The sequence below is a fragment of the Talpa occidentalis genome, unplaced genomic scaffold (assembly GCF_014898055.3).
Source record: "Talpa occidentalis isolate TD23 unplaced genomic scaffold, MPIMG_talOcc4v2.1 talOcc4.6, whole genome shotgun sequence".
NCBI classification, from domain to species: domain Eukaryota; kingdom Metazoa; phylum Chordata; class Mammalia; order Eulipotyphla; family Talpidae; genus Talpa; species Talpa occidentalis.
Window position 1 is genome coordinate 115,287,205 of NW_023604972.1, and position 18,205 is coordinate 115,305,409.

Genomic DNA, 18,205 nt, shown 5'->3' on the forward strand with positions numbered 1-18,205 from the left:
TTGTATAAGGAAAAATAACAGGAGAATAGGAAACATCCCTCCCCCAAAACATTCAATGTTTATACCTCTAATTAGCATAGCACATCATAGAATGTGCAAACATACTTATTGCAAAATGTCTTATAGATTTAGATGCCATTATAAAATGTTCTCAATTCTATTTTGGTACTCTAAAATGTCGGTATATAATACCAAATGTCCAATTAAATAGTTTAATATAAAAATATCAGCACAAAACTGTTTTTTCAATCTGTTTATTGTGTGAGCAACCCAAACTTCAGTTTAAGTGCTGTTGTAATTTTATTACTAGAGTCCATAACCCTACAGTTGATAAATTTTATACCATCTTAGGTATTTAATGAGATACTTAGAAATACTAAGAAAAAAATCAGTATTCAAAGGGTTAATTTTGTTTATAATAACAATAAATTATTTTATCATCTTCTTCAGTTCAAAATCCAGCTTTGAACCCGAGGAAGTCTTTCAAATCATGTTAATTAAATGGTGGTCCTTTAACCAGTAGCAGTTTGATTACCAATTACTCGAAGGATCTCTTTGTGAATGCCTCCTTCTTGTGTGTTAATATTTGCATCTCCCACTTGACCATCTTCATAGCTGAAACATAAAACACAGAAACACAAAACATTTTTTAAAAATGTTGAAACAGTTTAGAAATGTCATCTAATACCTAAAACATAGCTCGGGGGAGTCAATAATGAGGCAGTTATTTCTCAGTTACAATCAATTGTATGTTTGCATGACTAAACCCATGATTATTCTATGCCATGCCCTTCCCTCTTTTTCCCTGCCTTCCTTTTAATTTTAATATTTTATGCCCACGTAAAGCATTTCCTGAGTTTCAGGAAGCACCCCAGTGTCTTTGGCCAAATATTACCCACAGCAGTTCTTATTTTCACAGTAGCCTACTGTGAAAGAACATACCAGCTTCAACTTTATATTCTTAGATTCTAAATTTCTGAATGCTATTCCTACTTCATTTATTTATTTTCTAATCAGTGACACTCAGAAATTATTTCCCCTTCTACCACTGCTCCTTTGCCATCCTGCCATCTAATTATTATTCTGTTGTAATCATTGCTGCTTCTTTTTTTTTTAATCACTGGTTGCTCTATTTAGTCTGACTATAACATATTCTTATTTATGCTGGTACTTCACATAAGAATGCAAGTCTGCTAACTTGAGCTATGCAATAGAAGTGAAAATATAACATTGAAGGACAGCAATTACCAAATTCTTTAGAAAGAAATAATTACATTTTAGATGGTAATTCATTTCCTCAAATAAACTTACTTAATCAGTAAGAATTTCCCAAGAATGAACATTTTAACCTCCATGATAATATTCAGAGTAGAATAGGTGATGAATTAATTTTACTTCATAAAAATGACTTCAAGACAGAACATTTAGGAGTGGTAATTACTTCAAAATAGATAACCAGGGGTTGTAAGCAGTGTCACAAAGATTAATGCACTCCACTGTCTTTTCCTCACCTACTTAAATTCTCATGAAATAGCACAATATAGGAAAATGAAACACATGACATTTAGCAATAAAAACTTAGGCCCTTACATAATTTACTGCTTAGATATCAGTGACAATTGGACTTTTATCAAGTTTAAGCTCATATGAAATGAGCCAAGGTTGTCTGTCTACTTGGTCAATTCTTACACATAAGTATATAAATGTTTGTTTGTGTATGTATGTATGTATGTATGTGTACTATATATATCTACAAATGTAATTATATCTAAAAACATTGCTGTATTTTATATATATGTGTGTGTGTTTTCATATGTATATATTTTTATGAAACATTACGATGCGGAAAAAACTATGTTTGCTGCACAGCTCATTTGTAAATATTTTCCCAGGAGAGCAAATATTTTCCCAAGAGAGCAAACAGTAAATGCTCTAAGAACTTGAGAATGTATAAAGTAAAATGCTTTAGAATTCACTGAATCTAATCAGAGCTTTGTTGCAGACTTTGTAAAGATCTATTGTACAGGGCACTAAAATGTATACATCCTGGTTTTTGTATAAATCCTCTTCTGCACTGGAATAAGAGTAAAATAAGCCAATCCACAATTCTGAGTCAAGGTTCGTGAGAAAACCTGACTTGATCCATAGGAGATAATGGTATTTTACCAAGTCAATCAAGTTAGTTCCTCTAGGAATTAGGTGATGAAAAATAAGAGGCTGACAAAAAAAATAATGGAGCTGACACAAAGAAAACCATGATACTTTGAGTGAAGTATGAAGAGTGGCAGGTCTTAGAACTGTTTTTGCTTCCTGATGGCTTCCCATCTTCACAGGCCAGTCCAAATGTACCCCTTACTCTAAATTTCCTAGGCAATTGTTTGTTCTATCTCTACAGTACAGACAAACACACATACCATGTCCTCTATACTTTGGATACACCAATGAGTAAGATATGTTTCGCTTAACTGAAATCTAATCTTCATTCTACCATCTCTATTATTTTCTTTTTTTCTTTAAAGATTTATTTATTAATTTATACAAGAACCGGGATACAGGCCAGATGCACGGGAGGGTGAGAGGATTCACCAGACACAGGGGGGAACAGAACAGGCAGACTGACAAAATACACTGCTGAGGGGAGCAGTGGGAGAGACAGGAGAGGTCTGCTGCGCCATGTGGGATCCTTGCTGGCTGGCCAGGACCAAACCGGTGCTGCAGAGGGGGCAGACAGCGTCACAGCGCTGCACTCATACTGAACCTTGCCACCAGGGGAGGCCTCTCTATTATTTTCAATTTAAAGTTGGCTTTGATTAAGATTTGTCTAAAATACATTCTAACTTCTCACTTTTTCCTCAACTCACTTCAATCATTCTTCAGACCAAACTATTTAACTGAAAAGTACTAACTGATGAATTCTGAAGATTTTATTCTGTATGTCTATAGCATCTGATATATGACTCCCTTTCTCATGATATCTGATATACGACTCCCTTTCTTCACTTTCTAGTCAGTCCTCTGATTAACTCTTTCATTACGCCCTCTTTACCACCTCCCATTCCATTGCTAATTTAATCCACAATTTACTCATCAAAGTTCTCTTTTCTTATGACATACAAATTCTCAGTCATTTCAGTCCCCTCCATCGCTTTCGCTATTCCAATCCTCACACCTTCCCTAACTATAACTTTTCCACAGAATTCACAAATGTGGTATATTCAAGACTGAACTTAGCTTTCACCCCAAGACTATTCCTTTTACTGTTAATATCTTAGTTTAAAGAACAATAATCCACCTGTGCCAAACAAGAAACTCCCACCTGGACTCTTCCACATGTGTGAATACAATAAACCATCAAGTTAACTCACTTCATCTTTTTTTTTTTTTTTTTTATTTTATTTTATAGAGGCATGTTTATTTATTTGTTTGTTTGTTTGTTTTGTTTACACATGCACTGGGTACAGCCAGAAGCACGGGAGGGTGAGAGAATTCACCAGAGCCAGAGCGGGGAGCAGAGCAGGCAGAAGGACCGAAGTACACTGCTGAGGGGAGCAGCGGGCGGCAGGAGAGGTCTGCGCGCCATGTGGGACCCTCCTCTTGTGGCCGGGGAGCAGCTGGGGATCGAACCGGCGCTGCAGAGGCCGCGGGCAGATTCGCAACCCAGCGCTCAACCGCTGCGCCACCGGGGAGGCCCAACTCACTTCATCTTTCCTAATTATCCCCAGTTGCATCTTTTATCCATTGGGCACCATTACCTTCATTATCATCCATCTCTGTGAGTGATTTTCAGGTTCCAGGTTATGTAAATTAGCAAGTTTTGAAAGTAATTTAGGTTGTACAGGCTAGCATTTCCAAATGACATTAGAATAGAAGAGGACAGAGAATACTGAGCACATGACACAAATGGAACATTGCTTTATTCCAAGGCACAAGTCAAACACGTATATTTTACTACGGGAGAAAGCAACCTCGAATACTGTAATAATAACATTATAGTGATCTCTCTGATTCCACACTAATCCCAATCATCCTTCCTAAAAGAGTACTTTCATCCTTGCAGAGAATACAGTCAATCAAATGGCTTCTGTTTCACTTGCAAAACAAAACCCATTATCACTGGACTAGTATAAAAGGGTGCTTCATAATCCAAACATAAACTTCATCTTAGTCATGTTTCATCACCCCTCCTCTATCTCTAGTCGAATGGAATAGTTTGTTATCACCAAGTATCACATATTTACCTACACTTTTATAAGAGCTTTCTCAATAGAGAGGAGATTAAACTCACATTCATAAGGGTATTGATTACAATATGGCCTAGAGAACTCATCACAGACACTTAATAGTACTGCAGATAAACATTAGGTGGTAATGTTGACAGTGAAGTTTATTTATGTCTAGAAAACAACAAAACTTAAAGACTGGGTTTTCTGAGGAAGAAAAACTGAAACAATCTGTTAAAAAAGACAAAAATTACTTAAATTCTCAGTAGTGTAAAAATATTACTAAAATTTCAATAAAAAATAAATCAAACTGCTTAAAAAGCTATCAGAGAGAAAACAAGACAACAGATGGAATTTTACTATCTGGAAATCTCCTGGGTATGTCAGGAAATTTCATGGGTAAAATCTGAATGTATTGGCAACCTTGTTTTCAAATTGATGTAGAAGCCTTGTGACAGTTTTAAGATTGGCACACGTAAGCTTGTTCTTCGTCTCCCTAAATGTTGAGCCCAGAAACTATAGCACTCTTTTTCACTAGAACAGAGAAAGCAAGTTTACTGTGAACTGAATAATATCCAGAACTTGTCCAAATTTCCTACGAGAAATCTAATGGTTTAAGTACACTGTCTACTTCGGGGTCCATGTATGAGCTCTTCATTAAGCTAGACCACTTGGTCTTTTGTCATTACTTTCTTTCATTCAATATGTATTAAGTGTTTCTGCAAAAGATATGAGGTTCCCAAACAGAGACATAATTTGTATTTTACTAGGAGAATTATGCAAGTAACCGTAGGATGAGGAAGGCTGGGTGGTACCAAAAAAGGGCAAGCAAAATTCAGAGTAAAGGCAGGTATCACATCTGGTGAGATATCCAAGCTGGCCCATGGAAAAGACCACATAGTTAAGCCCTGAAGGATTTAGCAAAAGGTCGAGCTGGTAAGGCCAATCATTCAGACCAATTCAGCAAAGGTATAGTTATGGGGAAAATAACACCAAATCTGGTGTTTTGTTTTGTTTTTTTTCCTGAAGGGATAGCTCAGATAATCATTTTATTTAACCACTGATTTGTGTGGGTAAATTGAAGGAAGGTAAAATGGGCTATATGTTGTCAAATGCCATTTTTTTATTTGTTAAAAGCTGCCAGTTTGAATGAACACGAAATAATCAAAACTCTGTTTTAGGAAAATTAGTGTGGTATTAATAGTATGAGCTTAAATTTTTATATACATAGAAATGTAGGTTATACACCAAAGGACTAACCATAGTTCACTCTAAATGTGGATATTATGGGTGATTTTATCCATTTCTACTTATATTTGATTTCAGTTTCTGGCCATATATTTAATAGGTATTACTAGCATAATAATTGTAATGTTTAACAAATTTGGCATTGAACAAAACAGACTGGGGACAATGGAAAAACAAGAAGCATGAAGAGTGATTAGTCATCATTTGGTGTACTCTGGGGGAGAGAATGCCATTTCCATGGAAACAAAGGCATTGATAGGAGAAACATATAAAAATATAAACAGGGGATCTGATAACAAAAAGGAGCAAGAAAAAAAGAAACTGAAAACTACAATGCTGGTTTCAAGTCTGTTTGCTGTATAAAATGACTGCACAGGTTAGGAAAGCGAAGAAGTTGGGTAGAGGATTTAGCAGTCAAGGGTTCCACTTTGTACATACTGATTTAAAATATTAGCAGTCTTTCTGAGGGCAAAGGTGCGCATTTCACTCATTTTTACTTACCTGCCAAGCACCATCTAAGTACACAAAGACAAATGGGCCTACAGTCCCTGATCTCAAGCAGAACAGAGTAATAGAGAATAATACAACAATAAAAATACGCCCAGGGCACAAATAGTAAAAGCAGAGGAGTAGCACGAAGGAGTCAAGGCACATTTCTGAGAGGAGAGAAGGCAGGCATGGAGATTTAAAAGAGTGGGAGTTGGATAAATAAGTATGACGGGAAAGAGCAGAAGAGGGACCCAAGCTCCAGGGAGAAAGAAAGGTACAAAAGCACGGAGGTGTGGCTATGAGATATGACATCTTCAGGTGAGTCATGAGGCTGGGGGTGGATCTCCTTGACCCTCCAAGGTACTGGGTACCGAAGACAAAGGGTTGAGGAGTTTGTTGGTTCACTTTGTAAAGGACACTAGTCTTCATCTTAAAAGAAATAAGCAGTTGCTCAAGAGTTTTAAGCAGGGGAGGTATGTGGCAGTTTAAATCTTGGAAAGAGATCTGGGTTGGAGACAGAGAAACTGGATTTATTACAGACTAGGGACAGAGCAAAGCGCCTGATGCTATCAACTTGGATTCACTGAGCTCTGAGTGTTCTATCTTACAAATAAGCTGTCTCCTGACTATGTTCCCCTTCACGTGCTGTTATCATTTTCAAAGTCTTGATGAAAGATATCTCGTATTTCATTTAGTGGCCATTATATAGTTCTTATTTCAGAATTTCTTATATATCTGCCTTTTTAGGTATGTATACAACTTTGTCCTAAAATAAAAACCGTTAACGATACAAAATATTTTGTTTTTCCTTTGTCTTTTTTCATTCATTAAAATTTACTGACAAGCAAGTGTATGTCAGCGACTGGACAAGGTGATGCAGGCATGCAGCATAATAAAAAGCAATTTTAGGAGTTTATAGCCTTGTGGGGGAGTCAGATACAATGAATGAACTGAATTTGAAATGGAAGTTCTATAGTGAGCTGTAGGAACGTCAGGAAGGCCAATTAATTTTGAGTAAGAGCTCCAAGAAAGAGGTGGTATTTGAGCTTGACTTAAAAGATGCAATATATTTTGGATAGGAACTCCTGAAATTTATTTAGCACTGACAGTGGCTTGACTTAAGAACCTAAAAATATCTATTTTCTGCAGATGGTCTTATTTGAGCCTTCCTGTCCTTAAATTTCTGACCTTACTGAAATCCTTTGCTCTAAACCAAAGAAACATGAAAGCATAAACATGGAGGTCAGAACATCAAATAGGTAGGATGTGCAAACCTCATGGCTTTTACCCTTTCCTGGTTCCCACAGTTGAGACTGAGAAAGCAGAGTCCCATGTCTCGAGGGGAGCAGTGTAGCCTGGGGAGCCTCTGGGATGAGATACATTGGTTCTGTTAACTTGCCAAATAATCAATTACTTCTCTAAGATTTTATTATTCAATCTTAATTATGAAAATTATCCACAGTAAATTTTCCTTTTTAGCTCTAAAATTTCTAATTACGGTGAAATAAACATTTTTGTTGTATGTGTTTGAAACACAATGTATCCATATGATTTTCATATTCCTTTAAGTCCAGCCTCTGATCCTTTTTAAAATAGCTGACTTATTTCTACATATTTACCTTTAATGTCTTTGTACACTTGTGTCTCATTGTTAGTAACAGAATTAAGCTTTATCACCAATTCCTGGACAGTCCAAATTGGCTGGAATCTGTTCGCAACATCAGAATTATTACACTGTCCGAAGCATTTATATTTGATTAAAAATCACTCATTTAATGTTATTTTGAGAATAAATTTATTCACAAAAGTTCACACTTTTTCTTCCCTTATGTTTCTTAAGTAATTTTTGCCCTTTAAATTTTACTTTCAATGTTTTCTGATATAACAGCCTGCTTCCTAAAATTTCTGATTTTTTTTCTCTCATTCTGTGTTGTTTACTTGTTGGAAAGAATGTGATTCACTTTGGAAATCACATTAGCATGGAAGTTATTCTAACTTTCAATACTTTCAGTGATGAGAAATGAAAAGAGAAATTTATACCATAATTGGCTGGCCAAATTTCTACCATGAGTGATCACGCAATGTAAAAAAGTCAGAATAAAATAAAAATAGAAACCGCATTTCTGTCTGATTATGGTATATTTGTGGTAACTCACCTCTTTCTCATCAATTATTCTTTTGCTAGATGTTACCACTCTCTAGGGAAATACATGACTAGTAGAACTCTGTGATTATATCTTTTATAAAGAAAGTGATGGTTTTAATTAGAATGTACATTAATTAGTGAATGGATTCTTCTTTTGATGTGTTTTGAATCTTACCAATTTTCATTAATTAGACCCTTCTTTCCTGAGGGTGCAGAGAAAAAGGATGAAATCTCATTTTTGTTTATAAAGAAATGAAAATCATTACCTTAATAGATTTTTTTTCCTTTGTATAATTGAAAAGTATCTGAAGGTACTAAAATGATGGCTTTTTTTCTCAATTTTTTCTTCTTATGGAATACAGAAATCCTTTTCTCCAGTAAACACACACCCACACAGATATCCCTACAGATTTATTTTACGTACACTTCACATACAATTTCCAAGAAATAATTTAGAAATGTTATTGCCTACACTAAATATCTAAAGTTGTTAATTTAGCTCAATAAATTTTAATTTTAGTTAAGATGTTAAAAAGAGCAAATTAACAGATTAATACCAAGCTAAGGAAGGACTTTGGAACTACTTTCTTGTCCAAATCTCAAGATGAAATGAAACAACTGTGATTGAAGGTGTCTCTGGGAAGGCTGATCTTCTGACAGTAGTAGTCAAGGGGGTCAAAAAAAGAAGAGGGGGGGCCTCCCTGCTGGCACAGGGGTTAAAGTCTCAGTGCTATCAAGCTAGTGCCAGCCACTGCGGCATGAGTTCAATCCCTGGCCAGGGAGCTAACCCACATGGCGCAGCACACCTCTCCTGTCTCAGCCGCTGCTCCCTCATCAGTGTATTTCAGTCAGTTTGCCTGTTTTGTTCTCTACTGTGTGTCTCTGGTGAATCTTCTCACTCCCAACACCTCTGCCCTATACCCCAGATCTTGTATGCATAAAGTAAATCTTAAAAAAAAAAAGAGAAGAGGAAAAATATTAATGTGTGCCTTTCAGTGGTGATAGCAGCCTTCAGGGCCATATGGCACCCTCACCTACCCTGCACTCTGCCCAGGAGGCTGAACTGTATGGATTCCGTCAACATGCTCCCTTGCTCTCTAGCTTCAGGTAGGGTTTGATAAATGGGGACTTCCAGTAAGAACTGGCAGGAGGGCAAGGTCAAGATTTCTTTCAGTTCCATCCCCTACAAGATTGTTTTGGTATACCCAAGTCCCTCAACTGAAGGCCACACCTCTTTTCAAAGCTTTTCAAAGCTATAGAACTAAGAAGGACTCTCCTGCCAGATTCTGGTAACTGTTTCCTTTTGGACGTGATGATGTATACCAGTTCTGGTTCTACCAGATCCAGGTTACTAGTTAGACCTATAAATCCCCTATCACCAGTCTTTTGTAAGTTATCCAATTATAGATGTGACAAATGATTGTGTTTTTCAAAAGCCTTCAGATTCCTGTTGGGATCCTGACTTATGCAGTTAGAGATATTGTCCTCCTGTCTCCATTGATGATATTATGTTAATGCATCTATTGGTGAAGCTAACAGAGGTCATGAGGCTCGACCAGTGTTACCTGACTTATTACTGAAGAGTCTGGACACAAAATATCAAAAGAAAGATTTTTTTCCCACTGTAATGACTGCTGTGTCACCACTAAGAAAAAATATAGACTGCATATATCTTATGATATACAATATTATGCATTAATATGTATCATAAACATAAGATACACAATACATAGATCTGTTGTCATAAGAAAGCTATATCATCTAAAAGAAAACCAGGCAGTTTATGAGATTTTCACAGTATACAGTGGGTCAATAAACTAATCCAACCCATCTAGCCTATCTATGTCTATAGAATCTTTATTAAATCACACTCAAGATAAATGAACTGATTCCTTCTGGCTTATTTCACTGGGCATAATTCCTTCTAGCTCCATCCACATTGCTGTGAATGGCATGATTTTATCTTTTTTGATTGCTAAATACTATTCCATTGGGTATATACACCACATCCTCTTGATCCAGTCATCTATTTTGGGGCATCTGGGTTATTTCCAGGTTTTACCTATTGTAAATAGTGCTGCAATAAACATAGGTGTACAGGTGGTCCTTTGAATCAACGTTTTTGTGTCCTTTGGGTAGATCCCTACGAGTGGAATTGCCAGGTCATATGGTAGCTATAATTTTAGTAGACTGAGGAAGCTCCAGATAGTTTTTCATAGTGGTTGGACCAGTTTGCACTCCCACCAGCAATGTAGGAGAGTTCCTTTTTCACGACATCCTCGCCAACATTTGTTGTTGCTTGTTTTTTTGATACATGTAATTTTTACTGGTGTAAAGTGGTATCTCAATGTGGTTTTGATTTGCATTTCCCTGATGATAAGGGATGTTGATTTGCATTTCCCTGATGATAAGGGATGTTGAACATTTTTTCATAAGCCAGAAGGAAAAAGAAAAATACTGGACGGTTTCACTTATAGCAGGAATATAGGGGAATCAAATAAGACATCAGTGTAAAAAAATAATAACAGTACAAAACACAACAAAGCAAAAACAGACAATTATAAATCAGAGACATACTGCAGGGGAGGAGGAGGGAGAGAGATCAGAGGGAGGGAGGGGGGAGGAGCACAGGGGACTGAGGTGATGGTGCTCAGGTGCGCTGGTGAAGGAAACTCTATGGGGACTACGCCTGAGGGGGTGGGGGGAAGCAATATTGTTTAAAAATGAACAATGATGTAAAAAAATTTTAAAAATAATTTAAAAAATAGGTAAGTTTGTTGTAAGCATAGCATCGGGACATACAATCTATTAAGGAAACTGTGATGAGGTCATTTTGACATAGCTTAGAACAAACCACTGCTTTTCTCCCAACTTCTTTTATAAAAATTACCTAAAGTACAAAACAGGTACACGCAACTCTTCCCAAGGTTTCTGTGATAAGATCACGAATAAGGAACAGGCACGAGGGAAAAGGGTTTAGAGTCCAGCAAGAGTGGGTGAAAAACAGACAATATTATTTAGATTTGAGAAGTAATGCTTTTATATTTTAATACAGTTCTTATGGCACAGATATGTCAAAAAATCCACATCAATATGCCCTGCACTGTTGATCTATGTTATTTGAAATAAAGATCATCTTTTATAGGTATATGACATAATCATTATTATTTTCTTCACTCCCAGTTGTAATGTTTAAAATACCTAAGACTGTCCCAAACATAGACACACACGTGTGTACATATACATACATATATATGTGTATACATATATACATATATGTATACACACAGATAGATGGTTAAAGAGACAAAATGTTTTTCTTCATTTCTTATAAGTCAACAGCATTTAAATATCACTTTGCTTCTTACAACTTATTGAAATGAAGCCAAAACATTAAGTTGTTGAGAAAGTGCCAGTATATAACTGCCATTATATATTGGCAGGTTAAAATGACCAAATAATAATGTAGTCACTACTATCTCATTTATGGAGAAGACAGTAATGTACAAATTTGAACCTTTATACTTACACAAAAAAGAATCGTGTGCAGACATGATCGGTGTTTGGGACGACCCAGATCTCTCCATGTTTGTGCAGATCAGGCGAGGTGATCACTGTGGGTAGAGGATGAAATTAAAGAACTGTTTTATTTTAACTCGCTAAATTTACCCTTTTCTTAGAAATCAAAGAACAAAAACACATGCACAAATCAACATGAAAAATGTTTAACCTCATGAGCTGTCAACAAGAACAATGAAAGGCCATGTAACAATTTTATGTTTTGAACATCACTGGGGTAATAATAGGAAGGAAATTACTTGTGTATTATCAAAAGCAAGTAGGTCCTGACTGGGGAAGTATGTAGAAAGTAAATTATATGTCTTACATAACTTAAATGTATTATATGACAAATCACTGTTGAAAACTTACAAAATAGGAAATGAAGGTTACTAAAACTCCCAGCACAAGAAGTGAATTTTTAGTTAAAATCATATTTTAAAGCAAAGAAAAATATATGATCTTGCCCTTCATTTTTTCTGCCCAAAGTTCAGAATAAAATGATAATTTCAGCATAGAAGCAGAAAGACCTACTTACTGAGCTATCCTTTTGGCGCCTGATAATCTTTCAGATTTTTCATGGTATATATTCAAAAACATTTTATTTTATTTTATTTTTAAGATTTATTTATTTATGCATACAAGAGATGGGGTACATGCCAGAGATGCGGCGGGGAGGGGGCACGGTGAGAGGATTCACCAGAGACAAACTACGGAGCAGAACAGGGAGACGGACTGAAATACACTGCTGAGGGGAGCAGTGGGCGAGACAGGAGAGGTCTGCCTTGCCATGTGGGTTTCTCTCTGGCTGGCCAGGGATCGAACTCGTGCTGCAGAGGCTGCAGATTGCTTCATAGTGCGGTGCTTAACCCCTTGAGCCACCAGGGAGGCCCTCAAAAACCAATTTAAAGAGAAAGGTGACAAGGGTCTCCGTGGTGGTGCAGGGGTTAAAGTCTCAGCACTATGAAGCTACTGTGGCATAAGGTGGATCCCCAGCCAGGGAGCTAAGCCACATGGTGCAGCAGACCTCTCCTGCCTTGCTTCCTCTGTTCCTCTCAACAGTGTATTTCAGGACATCTCCCTGTTCTGCTCCCCACTCCGTCTCTGATGAATTCTCTCATTCCTCCGCACCTCTGGCCTACGCCCCAGTTCTTGTATGCATAAATAAATGAAATCTTTAAAGAGAAAGGTGACATAGTAACAAAAGAGATATGCAATACTTGATCATAAAGCATAATTACCACTCTGAAAGATAAATAATGATCTGCCAAGAATAAAATATTTTCTTGCCTCTTCTCTTTGGTTTTCAGCTTTATCATCTCTACTATCCCTATCTTCTACATGTGGCCTTAGCAATGGCCATAGGGAATATAATGCTTGTGTTATTACTTAGGAGCATTCTGTAAATATAATTGAATACTTAAATCAAGTACTATGGAGATTTAACATTAGGAGGTTTGTAAAACTTTCAACTTACCTTCACATAAGGCTATGCATTTTAAGTTACGGCTCTGCAGGAACTGGGATTGCTGTCCTTTTTTCTGTGACTAAACTCCAAAAGAATTTAAAAATTAGAGTAAAAATGGGGCAGTCACACAAGTGATAAAAACTGATCATCATTAAAAAAAAAAGTCACTATGATAGCTCCAGATTTTTTAGAAAGGCCTATCTAGATCGCAGCAATGTACCTGATTTCTTTCTTAATGTCAAGCTCTATTTGTTATATCATTTAATTTCTGTACCTAATCATTATTAAATTAGTCTCAAGATAAGTGAACTAAAAAATGTTAAAGTTCAATAGTCTCACAAAGAATGAGAACTCAAGCCTGTTTTTACTGGAAAGTCTGACATCTTTATGTCAAGGGAAACAAAATTAAAGTTGCATAATCTTTTACAACATTAAAGTGAACCCCAAACCAACTCACTTTTATGGCATCTTTAAGCCACAGATGTTTCAGAAACATCTTATGTAGAAAATCTGGGGTTTTGTCTTTATTTTTAATTTAAAGGCATATTATTCATCAGATGATTTTTAATTTGTCTGGATGTTTATTTTCTCTGAAACAATAGTTTTATGCTTGCTCTTCTCTCTACCTGGAATGTTCTTTTTCCCAGAGAGCCATATGGCTCAAGCACTCACAGGCTGGAGGCCTTTACCCAAATATAACCTTGGAGACTCCTGTCCTTGACCGGAGCACTTAACATTCATTCTAGTTCCATTGTCTCTCCCATGGCATTCTGATATTTCCTCCCATAATATTTACTACCATTAACCATTATTTCTATCTAAATACATTTACTTATATGCACTCGGTAACATGCAGGATATAGGAGGAGTTGTCTGTTTTTTATCAAAACTGTAGTCCAATGCCTAGGATAGTCTCTAGCATTACAGCAGGCACTTAATAAATACTCAAGTATTTATTGAATAAATGCATTGTAGTTATTACATATTAGGGTGAGTTTTAGTCCTTTATGAGTAATGACTACTTAAAATAATTTTGAAGACTTAAAAAGCCTGAGCATTTTATTGAGTCCCACTGGCTGCTAAAGCCACAGTTCACTCATCGCCCACAGTCACTCCAGTCGCTACCCCACCTGTAATGCGTTGCTGCTTTTACTGCTTGAAGCCGGCTCATCCTTGGCTGAAACCTTCTGTTTCTTGTTCATCCCTGACAACATCAGGAAAAGAGTAATTTAAGAGAGAAGCTGGGTGACACCGCTCAAATATAATCTGAATACACTGCAAAGTTCCACTTTGGGCAAAGGTGTACCTGCATCAGGTCACAGGAGTTAGAGACCCTGCAGGAGCAGCTGTTGTGCCCACCACAGCTGGAAAAATTAGTGGGTTTTGGAAATTTAGCGGGTTTTGGAAGTGTACTTTTTACTGAAAACAGGGATAAGAAGTTCCTTTGCACAAAATTGATATGATTAGAAAATTCTTAAAGCTTGGTTTGAAAAGATTTTGAGACTCTAACCTTCCGTCTTACCATCTGGTCAGTAGAAGAAGAGTAGGAACTATGAACAATGTCAGAAAAAAACACATTTATGTATTCTGAATGGAAGGACTTAACCACATATACATATATGTGATACATATATTCAATTGCTATGCAATTGATACATATATTCAATTACATTAGAATTTACTAGTACTCTTAGTGAAGGAAAATTGTTTAAATCTTTCTATGGTACTCACCAATCAGCACACTCTGATAATGCTGTGATTTTTACTGTGAAAGACTTTAGACAAAAGAGAACTAAAATTTTTATCTGTGTTGGAATAGGCAGATTTGTATCTCTACTCGAAAATGTTCTGCTACTGTCCAAAAGCTGAGAAATGTGTTCATCTTTTTGTTGCCATTTCAGTGAAAGGCCTTATGAGAATGGGCAAGCCTGTGTGGCTATAGCATTTCAGGGAAATGCTGGCAGGCTGAAGAGCAGATCTGGGACACGGATGCATAGCTCTGAGGGAAAGAAAGGCAAAGGCCAGAACAAGCTAGGACTCTTCTGCTCTTGACCACCCAGACGTGTACCCTCAAAACTAACTGGGAAGCTGCTTCCTCTTACTGCGCTGGTTCTTGTATTGTTTCAGATTGAGGACACTTCGAGAATTTGAAGAAATTTTTGACTGTCTCCACAGACAAGTGCGCAGACACCGACATAGTCTAAATCTACTTGTATCCCTCACAATCCTTTCCATGAGCCTGTCTTAGGAGTTCACACACCAGCACAAGCACAGGAAATCACAGTAGTGGAGGAGCTACTGTCTGTCCTTATCTCTGCTGAGCACGTATTCCTTCAGTCAGACTGGTTTTGACTTCTTTATTTGGATTGTTTTAATATGATTCAGAGTATGATTCGTGCTGATTTTGTTTTCTCCTTTGAATTATGTTATTTGACTCCCTACTATCTTATACTTCTTGGTATTTTTTTTTTGTAATATTGTATTTTCAAAGATCAGTGCAACAATATTTCTCAACTCATAAGCTTTTCTACCCTGTGAATCTCCTATCTCTTTCACCAAGAGATGGAGTCTCACTTCCCAGTCCTCGCCTACTGGATGCCTTCACCAGCAGTGCGTGCAGGTGGTGGGCGTGGAGCTCCCGGGACCAAAAGAGGCACAGGGCCTGCTGCTTCCAGGACATGTACTCTGGGAAAGTTGGGGTGCACACTGAAAAACAACGTGTTACGACAAAGAGAGCAGGGACCTGAAAAAAAATTGGACAGGTAGGTTTGGTAATGTTCACCTAACTATCCCTTTCTGTAAGATGAAGAGCTTAAGATTTGCTATCCAGACACCAGGTGAATGACATTCTTGAAGTGGTTGATTGTGATTCTCTCTCCCTCCTCCCCAACCTAATCTCTCTCTTTTTTTTCTCTCTCTCTCTCACACACATACTCTATATGCAGGTAAATGAATTTACAAAAACATTTAAAAGTCTGAAGAGAAATACACTGAAAACTGAGGTTTTGGAAAGAGGAAAAAAATTTCATTTGTTGTATTATATAATTTTGTGTAGCTTCCATTTCTTTGAGTGAGCATAATTATGCTCAATAATGAGTAATATGCATAATGACTTTATATTAAACAGAATGCTGTTGTCCTAGAAAAAAATTTATACTGATCAAAATTTTTTTAAGTTCAAAGAAGAAATCACCCCAAATCCCTCCACCTGATAATAAATGCTAACAATCTGATGATCATCCTTTCCAGACTGAATTTACCTCCTCCTTCAGCACATGCTTGAAATTTATTCCAAATTATATTTTTTCAAATAATCTCACAAAGTGTTAATAAAAAGCTCCCATAAGTAGGATGATTCTAAGGATGTTTTTCTTTTTTTTTTTAAATTGCTTGCATATTATATTTTTTTTTTAAATAATAAATTTTATTTTTATATTCCCCCATACAATTGCAAACGCCCCATTCTGACCCCAATCCTTCCCCTCCCGCCCCCCACCCCCCAAAAAGTGTCTCTGGTTCATAGTTTTTTGTTGATTTTGATTTTCACTTTCTTATATTCATTTTCCTGGTCCCTTATTTAAGTTTTCTAGATTCCTGCTATGAGTGAGACCATCCGGTATTTTTCTTTTTCTTTTTGGCTTATTTCGCTGAGCATGATCCCTTCCAGCGCCATCCATGTTGCTGCAAAATGCTAAGGATGTTTTTCTAATCCTAAATTTTCCATAACATTCAGCACTTTTTTTATGGAATACAGAATAATCAATGATATTCATGAAGTTAATTTAATAAAAATAAATCAAATAAGGGCCTCCCTGGTGGCGCAGGCTGTGAGCGCAGTGCTGTGAAGCTGTCCGCAGCCTCTGCAGCACGGGTTTGATTCCGGTCAGGCAGGAAAATTCCCACATGGTTCAGCAGACCTCTCCTGCCTCGCCCTGCTGCTCCCCTCAACAGTGTATTTTGTCAGTCTGTCTGTTCTGTTCCCGGCTTTGTCTCTGGTGGAGCCTCTCACCCTCCCACGCATCTGGCCTGTACCCAGGTTCTTGTATGGATAAATAAATAAATATTTTTAAAAAATCAAATAAACTTCAGTTACTTGATAGCAAATTGTACCTATGACATATCAAATCAAAACATAAAAACCTACTTGAGTTTAGACACGAAATACAAACTGACCTGAGTAACCAAATGAAATGCTTGACATTGGACTAAGATAGATTCCACTTCCATACATTGCACCATGGAGCTAACATGGGAAGAGAAGAGAAATTAGTCCATCAATGGTCTCAAATGTTAATGTCCCAAAAGAAGGCAACCGGTTTCACACTGGAGCATTAACTCTTCAAAAATGATAAAAAATGTATTCCAAGGTCTAATTTGAAATAGTACTAATATCCTTGTCCTTAAAATTCAGTGAGCTGATATATGAAAAATGATAAAGAATAAAATCCTTGGGAAGGTTTTGTATCCTACCAAATGACAGAGCCGCTTATTATAAAGTACTATAGTAGACTCTGGTTTTAATGAATCTACAATTCTGAAAAAACTGACTAAAACACATGTGACAGAATTTTGATTAGGGCTCAGGAGTTAGTATATGAACAAGGAACCTGCTCAGATTTTCATACAACACTGTCATCCCATTCATATCCCACTGTAAATTTTTCAAGTTATAGAGTTTCATTAACTGACACTCTTCTACTGATGTAAAAAAGTAAGCAGTATGGGCCTCCCTGATGGCCTAGGGAGCCTAGGGCCTAAGTCTCAGCACTACCTCTGAGATGGCCTGAGTTTGAACCCCGGCCAGGGAACTAACCCACGTGGCGCAGCAGACTTCGCCTGTCTCACCTGCTGCTCCCCCCCCAGCAGTGTATTTCAGTAGACCCACCTGTTCTGCTCCCCACTCTGTCTCTGGTGAATCCTCTCACCCTCCTCCCAACCCCCCATACCTCTGGCCTATACCCCAATTCTTCTGTGCAAAAATCAATAAAATCTTTAAAAAAGAAATTAAGCAGTACAATTAAAATTCTCTCCTATTATTTCTATGTTCTAGGCACACTGCACCCAATTTAACTTGAA

General features: G+C 37.1%; 1 protein-coding gene across 3 annotated transcripts in view; it reads right to left on the reverse strand.

Moving 5' to 3' along the window:
- Positions 1 to 238: 238 nt before the first annotated feature.
- Positions 239 to 18,205, reverse strand: part of PARP8 (poly(ADP-ribose) polymerase family member 8) — a 146,109-nt gene continuing 128,142 nt past the window's right edge. For all 3 annotated transcript variants that reach the window (XM_037530367.2, XM_037530366.2, XM_054688285.1), the window contains 5 exons: positions 17,303 to 17,372; positions 14,260 to 14,333; positions 13,139 to 13,208; positions 11,633 to 11,717; positions 239 to 615 (listed from right to left, as the gene is read on the reverse strand). In XM_037530367.2, the coding sequence (XP_037386264.1) occupies positions 513 to 615; positions 11,633 to 11,717; positions 13,139 to 13,208; positions 14,260 to 14,333; positions 17,303 to 17,372 (402 nt within the window). In that variant the 3' untranslated portion in view covers positions 239 to 512. The remainder of the gene's footprint in view (positions 616 to 11,632; positions 11,718 to 13,138; positions 13,209 to 14,259; positions 14,334 to 17,302; positions 17,373 to 18,205) is intronic.